Below are 9,644 nucleotides of genomic sequence, written 5' to 3'. Positions count from 1 at the left end.
GATTGATTCAGTGACTGGGATAATTGGGATGGGAGTGTCAGAGACAGTGCGATTGGCACAGGACAGAGCGGAGTTTAGGGCTGTTGTATATAGGGTCGCTATAAGTCGCAGGCGACTCGACGGCACATAACAACAACAACAACAGTCTTCAAATTGAAAGCACAGATTTTCAGTATTTTGGAGAGATCCCTGTCAGTGGACTTGCTCAAAACAATGTCTCTTTATCTCCTTACTGCTGTACTAAAGGGTGTTGATTGTGGATCTAAGCAACATGCAATCATTAACAGTTTCAATCCTTTCTCAATTGATCATGATGTTACTCATTGGCCCAATGGTAAGGATTTTTGTTCTTGATGTTAAGATGCAACCCATATTGCAGGTTATAGTGTTTGAGGTTCTCTAACAAGTGCTTCAGGTCCCTTTGCTTAAGCAAGCAGGGTTGTGTCATTTTTATAATGCAGGTTGTGATGAGTCTTCCCCTGATCCTGATTCCAATTCTTTTTCATAGAGTCTGGCTTCACAGATTATCTGTTCAGAATACAGATTGAATAGGTATGGAGAAAGCATACAGCCCTGATGCACACTCTTCCCAATTTTAAGCCATACAGTGTTCCCTTGTTCCTTCTGGATAACAGCTTCTTGGTACAGGTATAGAGTCAACATGAGTACAATTAAGTGTTCTGGGATTGTCATTCTTCTTAGTGTTAGCTATAAGTGTGCTGTGATGCCTTTGCAAGTCAGTAAAACACAGACATTCTTATGATATTCTCTGCTTTCGGCCAGAATCCATCTGATATCAGCAATGATATCCCTAGTGCCATGGCCTCTTCTAAATCCAGCTTGAGCTTCTGGCATTTCTCGGTCAATGTACTGTTTCAGTCGGTTTTGGATGATCTTCAGCAGTATTTTGCTTGCGTGTAATATTAATAATATTGTTCAGTAATTTCCACATTCTGTTAGATCACTTTTCTTGGAAATAGAAACAAAGATGGATCTCTTTCAGTTAGTTGGCCAGCCAGCTGTCCTTCAAATTTCCTGGCACAAACTAGTGAGCACGTCCAAGGTTGCATCTGGTAGGTGAAAAATGTCAACTGGTAATCCATCTATTTTGGAAGGATTGTTTTGTGTGGGTTTTTTTTTAAACTTTCTTTTTTTTAATTTTTCACAAGTTTATTTACAAAATTTGAATACAAATTTGAACAAATTCTTTCCATTTCCTTCACCCCCCACCCATCAAGTTGTACAACCCAATGATTAATCTCCCCCTCCTCCTGCACATTCATGTCCCTCTGCTTCCAGCCTCTCCCACACCTCTTCGATCCTTATACTCATTCTACAATAATGGTTTTATACAATATTTATCCTTGTGGAACTGAGTTAGTTCACTCAGCATAATGCTCTCCAGTCACTCCCAAGTTAGGTAATAATTGACAAAATCACCACTCCTGTGTGCTGCATAGTATTCCACTGTTTGAATGTACCATAATTCCTTAATCCATTTGTTTGCGGTTGGACATCTGGGCTGTTTCCATGTTCTTGCGATGGTGAATAATGCTGCTATGAACATTGGTGTACAAATCTTAGTTTGTGTCTCAGTTCTAATTTCCTTGGGGTATCTTCCTAGTAGTGAAATAGCTGGGTCATACTAGTTTCTATGTTCAACTTTTTGAGGAAACACCAAATTGTCTTTCAGTGTGGCTATACCATTTTACAATCCCATCAACAATGCATAAGAGTTCCCACATCTCTACATTCTCTCCAACATTTATTGCTTGCTGCCCTGCTAAACTTTGTCACTGCTTGGAGTGGTGAGATGGTATCTCATTGTGGTTTTGATTTGTATCTCTCTTATTGCCAGTGATTTTGAGCATTTCTTCATGTGTCTGCTGGCCATCCAAATGCCTTCCTCTTTGAAAAGTCTTTCCATGTTTTTTGCCCATCCTTCCATCTTCTTTTAATGCTTCTTGGGTCATTTAACATTTTGTCCATGGCATTCTTCTATATTGCAACTAGAGTGTTGAATTTGTTTTTAAGTTCTTGAGAAAAGCTGAGTGAAGTCTTCTCTTTTTATTCTCTCCAGATTTTTGCATATTTCATTTTAATACTTTGCTTTGTTTTCTCTAGCTACCCTTTGAAATTTTCTGTTCAGCTCTTTTACTTCAGTATTTCCTCCATTTGTTTCTCAGTGATCTAATAAAAATTTCATAGTTTCCCCCCCTAACATCTATTTTGGCATTTTCTTTCTCCTTTGTCTTTGTTAATGACCTTTCGCTCTCTTGATGGATGATATTCTTGATTTCATTCCACAACTCTTTGAGTCTTTGTTTGTGATCAATGCCTCAAACCTGTTTAAGACTTTTTTGTTTTTTCATTGTTGTACATTTTCTCCCCACCCCTTCTTCCCTTAGTCCACCTTGCAATGCACCCCTTGTTCCAGATTGTTCTCATACACATAATATATAATCATATACTCCTTTCAGATGGTTCTTCCCTTCATCTGTTCTAATAGAGTGTTCATTATCTAACCACTCTTTCCTCATTCCTTCTCCAACTCCCCCATATCTATTCTACTTTATAACAGCAGTGATATACAGTATTTGTCCTTTTGTAACCAGATATTTCACTCAGCATAATGTCCTTAAGGTTCCCCTTTGCTGTGTAATGTTTTACTATCTCACTGTTTTTCATGGCTGTGTAGTATTCCATAGTGTGAATGTACTTTAGTTTTCTATTCATTTGTTTGTTGATGGGCAGTTAGGTTGCTTCCACCTCTTTGCTGGTGTGAATACTGTAGTAATAAACATGGATGTGCATACATCTGTTTTGAGCTGTGGCTCTGGTTTCTTTATTCCCAGTAGTGGACTTGGTATGTCAAATGGTATTTTAATCTCCAACTTTTTGAGAAAGCACCAGACTGCTTTCCATAGTGGCTGTACCATTTTACATTCCTACCAGCAGTGAATAAGAGTTCCAGACTCTCTACAATCTTGCCAGCATTTGTTGTTTGCTGCCCTGCTGAACTTCGCTACTGTTGCTCGGGTGAGAGAATATTTCAGAGTTGTTTTGATGTGCATCTCTGATAGCTAGGGATTTTGAATTAGTTCTTCATGTGTTTATTTGCCATCTGAATGTCTTCTCTGGTAAAGTGTCTATTTATATCCTATGTCCATTTTGTAATTGGTTTGCTTACCTTTTTCTTGTTGAGGTGCCTGGGTATGCTATACATTTTAGATATACATCTCTAGACAGATAAGTCACTGTCAAACATTTTTCCCAGTATATGATTTCCTTCTTAACCTAATGGAGAACTGTTCTGATGTGCATAGGGATTTGAATCTTTGAAGGTCCTATTCATTTATTTTATTCTCTTCCTGATTGTAGGTATAAGATAATTTTTTAATTCAGATGGAATAGACTCAAAGTCATATTTTGCTTGTTGATTGGTTTTAATCACCTTCAGCTTTCATTTGAACTTGCACATGAGTAACTGATGATCTGTTCCACAGTCAGCACCTACTATGGTTCAGACTCCTGCACTGAGCTTCTCTAATGATTCTTTCTGCAGATGTAGTCAATCCGATTCCTGTGTTGACTGACCGTTATGCGAGATTCATATGCAAAGTCACTGTTTGTATTTCTTAAAAGAAGTATTTGTTATTAATAAATCATTAACCTTTTGCTTGTTTGTTTATATTATGGGTTCCTTTTGATTCTAACAATTTGAAATTGTCACTCTTTCCTGATAAAGTAATATTTACAATTTGAGGATTGTTTTCTCTCTAATTCTTTTAATTACAGACAAGTAGTTTTTGTTCAAATCTTCAAACAAACCATACTTTTCTCCTTCATGGCTCTGAAAAAGCTAACTGTTGTTTGTATTTTCTGAGTACTTCTTTCTTCACTCCCATTCTCTCTGAGAAAGTGGTATTTAAGCCTCCGCTTTTGCTGACATGAAGGATTAAGCAGAAATTAGAACAAAGAACAAGGACAAAAGAGGACAGATAGCATGGTTAAAAAAGAGTTAGGTATAGTCCAAACATCTTTTTTTTTTTAAAAATTAGTTTTAATGAACGTTTACAGAGATTTTAGATTTCCATACATTCATTGTTGCATCTTTCTCCCTGCCCATCCCTCCCCTCAGTTCACACTTCTCTTTGAAAAGTAAAAGAAAAATTATTTCATTGATATAGAATCCCCATCCCCTGCCCCGAGTACACTCCACCATGCAACCTCTACTCTGGACTCTTGTCATAACCATAATACCCAATCATTTATCACTTTCAAATAGTTCTCTCCCTCATCTGTTTCAATGCAGTATATATAATTTATCCAATCTTTTTCAGTCTCACCCCAACCCTGATGTCAGTCCCGTTAGCAGAGTACAGAGAAGGAAAGTGGTGTAAATAAGGTGAAAAGCTAAGATCAGATCATCCTAAGGCTTGCAAGTCATATTAATTAATGAATATAACTGAATTTCTAGGTCAATTAAAAATTCAAGCTTCAGTATTTATGAGTAGTGTAACTTTCATTAATTAATACCAATAACATTATTTTTAAAGAGCTGGAATTAAATGAGAATACATCTTTTAAATGCCTAGTATTATATTAGTATAAGGAGCTCGTGTGGCCTGGTGGGTAAAGAATTGCACTGCCAACCTACAGACAAGAAGTTTAAATCCACCTTCTGCTCCTCCAAAAAAAGATAAGTAATCTTCCTCTGATGCAATTTACAGGTGATGAAAGCCTTCCAGAGGGTGAGCTGTAAATTGGTTCTGAGTCGAAGGCAATGAGTGTGAGGGGATTTTTAATTGCAATGCCTGGACATATTACCAACTGAAAACCAATCCTACTAAGAACTATCCCATAAGTTCTCTGGAGCGATAAATCTTTACACAAGCAGAATGTCTTTGGAGAGGCTGGTGGATCAGAATCTTTAAGTTGGCAGTCCAATTCTTAATCTGAAGGCACTTATTATTAAATGGTAGCTCTACATACAAGAAATTTATGAAATCAATGAAGAGTGTAAACAGAAACTCTTATTTTTAAAAAAGTAATACTGGACCTTTTCAATTACTATGAACAATAATTAGCCAATTCAAATAACTCAAATAACTGCAAAAGACATATTTTTATTTATCTATGATATGGAAATTCAGTTTATTATCTAAAATAAACTGGGAAATTACACTCAGATATTTACTTCAACTCTTTGCATGTTACACTTATGGCTGGGGTTTGATAAATTTTGAACAAACAAACTACTAAAGGGTATTTCTTGATTGGATTGTGAACAATTTCAGATTGCTCAGGTCTACAATTAACACTCTTGGAGTCAGCAGGCAGAAAATCAAAAGATGATTTGGATTAGGAAAGTCTGCTGTCAGGGATCTTGCCAGAGTGCTGAAGTGCAAAGAAGTCAGTCTAGAGGCTAAGGTATGCCTGATCTGGGCCATGGTCTTTACAATTACTTGCTATGTATCAGAGAGCTGGACAATGACTAAGGGTAACAAGAAGAAGAATTGATATCTTTGACTTGTGGTGCTGGAGAAAAGTACTGAAAATACTATGGAATGCCAAGAGAACAAACAGGTCTGTCCTGGAAAGGGTAAAGCCATATTGCTCTCTAGAGGCAAGGATTTTGCAGCTCCGTCTCACATACTTGAGCCTGTTCCCAGGAGGGACCAGTCCCTGAAGGAGGAGATTATGCTTGGAAGAGTGGAAGCGGACTGCAGGAGAGGAAGTCCTTGGAGGAGATGGATTGACACAGTGACTAGGGTAATGGGGGCAGATGTGTAGCAGATAGTGAGGCAGGCTCAGGATATACAGGGTTCAGAGCTGTGTACACAGGGTATGAGTTGCAGGTGACTTGACAGCACAACAAAAACAAGGTTTATGGTATGATTCTCCACATTAGGGAGAAAAAAGCAGCTGACAAAAGTTTCTAAGTGACCATCCTTTCATTTTGACGAGGTTTCAATAAAATTGGTTCATGAGATGATAAAACTACCGTGGTTAAGATCATGAGTTTGGGGTTATGGACAGGATTCAACTGTCCTTATTATGTGACAAAGAAATAAATTAGTTTAAAGTGGCCCGGTGGTAAGAAGCTTCACTGCAATCCTAAATGCACATGGTTTGAATCCATTGTTGCTCCACAGGAGTATGGGCAATCTCCTTCTGCATGATTTAGTGCCTCTGAAAATCCCCCGGGGGGGGGTCAGTTATGAGTCAACGGTACACAACAACAACAAAGTGGGTTAAGTTGTAACATATTTTTCAGATATTAAATGATGGGGAGAGTACACAGTAAGTTCTTACCAGCTCGGATATGATTCAGTGACGCCAACATCCTCAACATGAAAGAGGCTGGAACTGTAATGGTGTTTCTAGTCTCTTCGAGCATGAGTTCATTTCGAGTTATAACCTACGAAGCAAATTAAATGATGTTAAAGATTACACTGTGATTGAACATTAGGCATATGGTTAGAAAATTAGGAAGCTTCAGAATTACTTCATTATGTAGATGTATGATATCTGTATATCTGACTCAAAGCTCTCCAATATAAAATATTTAGTTTAATTTGCATTTGAGACCAAGATCAAAAGACACTATGCTTTCAACTATAGCAGAAAGACAAAGGTCAAATTTTAGGCCACTTAAAATATTTAAGGATTCAACTTACTGTTTGTTTTTAATTTATATGAAGTTTGTAATTTCAGTTATCAGTTTTCTGTTTACTTTGTACCTCCTCAGTATTGTGCCCACAGAACTGATAACTTTGAGTGACACCCTAGTTTTAAATAATTATCCCAGGTCACTCACATTCCTTGAGAAGAGATTCTTTTTTAACTGAGGCAAAGTACTCCTAAAAAACGTTTTGAACATGATTTAGCACTTCAGTCTTAAAAACCAATGAAATGCCAAAATGGACATCTATGACCACATAGAGTTTGTGTATAAACATGGACAAAGGAAAAAAGAAAAAGGAAGAGTGAAGAATACAGTAAAGAGGGGAAAAAGAGCGAGAAGAAAGGGAGGGAAAGGGATGCTACTCTCACCATTTCCCTCTGATTTAAAAATCTTTCAACAGTTTCCCAATGACATTACAATAAACTCCCAACTCAATGGGCTCTAACACAGCAACAATTACGGATGGCACAGGACTGGCAGGCTTTCACTCTATTTCACAAAGGGCCATCATGAATTGGAATGGGCTCTAACTCAGTGGAACCTAACAAACTGTTGGTCTCTGCTCCTAAAATATTTCCTGTTGCTGGTATTAGGTGCCATCGAGTTGTGTATGACCCATAGTTACCCTATGAAGAACAGATATGAGCTCTGTCCTATCCTGTGCCATCCTCACAATCTGTGACTTGAGCCCATGGCTATAAGATGTCCCTCATATGCCCACGTACATGCTCTCCTAGCACATGCCCAAAGTATGTGAAGCAAAGTTTTGTTATCTTTGCCTCCAAGGTGCATTTTGGCTATACTTTTCCAAGACATATCTGGGTTTTTGTGGTTGTGGGTTTTTTGGTTTTTTTTTTTTTGGCAGCCCCTTAGATATTCAGTAGTCTTCTCCAATACCACAGCTCAAAGGTATCAATTCTTTTGTCATTTTTATTCAATGTCCAGCTCTCAGGTGCATACATAGCAAGTGATCTGAAAGACAGTGTGGCCTGGGTCAGGAGCACCTTAGTTCTCAAACTAGTATCATTGTTCCTCAATAATTTGAAGAAGTCCCTGACTGCAGGCTTTCCTAACACAATACATCTCCTAATCAAGGATGTTAACTATGGATGCAAGTAAGAGGAAGTTTCAATCTTTTCTCTATCTATCATGAGGCTGCTTATTGGTCCAGTGGGAGAATTTTCTTTTCTTGACATTGAGATGCAATCCATATTTAAGGCTGTAGCCTCTAATCTTCTGCAGCAAGCACTTCAAGTCCTCTTTACTTTCAACAAGGAAAGTTGTGTTATCTGCATAATGTAGGCTATTGATGAGTCTTTTTCTGATCCTGAAGCAATATTCTCTTTCAGACCTCACCTTTTTAAATACTTTATTCAGTATACAGATTGAATAGGTATGGAGAGAGGCTATAACCCTGAGGCATAGTTTACTTAATTTTAAACCATGTAATGTTTCCTTTTAGTTCGCTTGGCTACACAATCAACACTATTGGTACCATCAGCCAAGAAATCAGAAGATGAACTGCACTGGTAAGTCTGCTGTCAGAAACCTCTCCAGAGTACTAAAGAGCAATGATGTCAGTCTGGAGACCAAGGTGTGCCTGATCAAGGCCATAGTCTTTGCACTTACTTACTGTGCAACAGAAAACTGGGTAATGACTAGGGATGACAGAAAGATAATTTATGCCTTTGAGCTGTGGTGCTGGAGAAAAGTATTGAATATACCATTGACTTCCAGAACAAATATGTTCATCCTAGAGAGGGTGAAACCAGGCTGCTCCTTAGAGACAAGGATTCAGAGGCTTCATCTGATATATACTGGGTATGTTGCAAGGAGGAACCAGTCTTTGGAGAGGGCCATCATGCTTGGAAGGGTGGAAGGACAGTGTAAGAGAGGAAGATCCTTGATGAGATGGATTGATTTAATGACTGGGGTAATGAGGGTAGGTGTGTCAGACAATAAGTTTGGCACAGGATAGGGCAGGGTTCAGGGCTATTGTACATAGAGTCACTATGAGTTGCAAGTGACTCAACAGCATATAACAGCAATAAGAAGAGTTTCCTTGCTCAGTTCACATAACAGCCTCTTGGTCTACGTATAAATTTTATATGAGCACAATTAAGAGTTTTGGGATTCCCATTCTTTTCAATGTTATTCATAATTTGTTACGATGCAAAAAGTGGCATGCCTTTGCATAGTCAACAAATCCCAAATAGACATTCTTTTAGTATTCTTTGCTTTCAGCCAGGATCCATCAGACATCAGCAATGATATCACTGGTGCCACGGCCTTTTCCAAATCCAGTCTGAACATCTGTCACCTTTTTTTCTTTGTACTGTTCTAGCTGTTTTTGAATGATCTTAAGCAGTATTTTGCTTGCATGTGATAGTAATCACTACTGTTCAAAAATTTCCACACTCTGTTAGATCACCTTTCTTGGGGAGGGAACATATACAGATCTTTTCCATTCCTCCAGGCATCTGTCCTTCAAATTTCCAGACACAGACTGGTGTGCACGTACTGAGCTGCAGCTGTTAGCTGAAACTTGTCAATTGGTATACCCTCACTTCCTAGGACCTTATTTTTACCAATGCCTTTGATAAAGCTGGAATGTCTTCATTACTGTTGGTTCTTGATTTTATGGTACACTTCCAGAAATACTTTGGTGTTGGCCAATTCTTTCTGATATAGTGAGTCTGTGTACTTTCTCCATGTTCTTTTGCTGCATCCCGGCTTGTTCAAGGATTTTGCAATGACATCTTTCAGTATTGAGATTTGATGTTACTTTAGTATTATTACATATGTTTTTATTTATTAGGTGTTATCAAGTTGAGTACAACTTGTTGTCGTTGTGTTCCACAGAGTCTGAATTGACCCATTACTGACTCTCCAGTGGCTTTTCAGAGGCAGTTAATAGTGTGGGAAGAAACTGCCCATCCTACTCCCATGGAGC

General features: G+C 38.1%; 1 protein-coding gene across 4 annotated transcripts in view; it reads right to left on the bottom strand.

Moving 5' to 3' along the window:
- Positions 1-9,644, bottom strand: part of DCAF6 (DDB1 and CUL4 associated factor 6) — a 206,500-nt gene that overhangs the window by 7,235 nt on the left and 189,621 nt on the right. For all 4 annotated transcript variants that reach the window (XM_006887399.1, XM_006887401.1, XM_006887402.1 and 1 more), the window contains one exon: positions 6,319-6,424. In XM_006887399.1, the coding sequence (XP_006887461.1) occupies positions 6,319-6,424 (106 nt within the window). The remainder of the gene's footprint in view (positions 1-6,318; positions 6,425-9,644) is intronic.

The sequence above is a fragment of the Elephantulus edwardii genome, unplaced genomic scaffold, assembly GCF_000299155.1.
Source record: "Elephantulus edwardii isolate Elephantulus edwardi_28Jun2011 unplaced genomic scaffold, EleEdw1.0 scaffold00057, whole genome shotgun sequence".
NCBI classification, from domain to species: Eukaryota; Metazoa; Chordata; class Mammalia; order Macroscelidea; family Macroscelididae; genus Elephantulus; species Elephantulus edwardii.
This window is presented reverse-complemented; position numbering and strand designations above follow the sequence as displayed.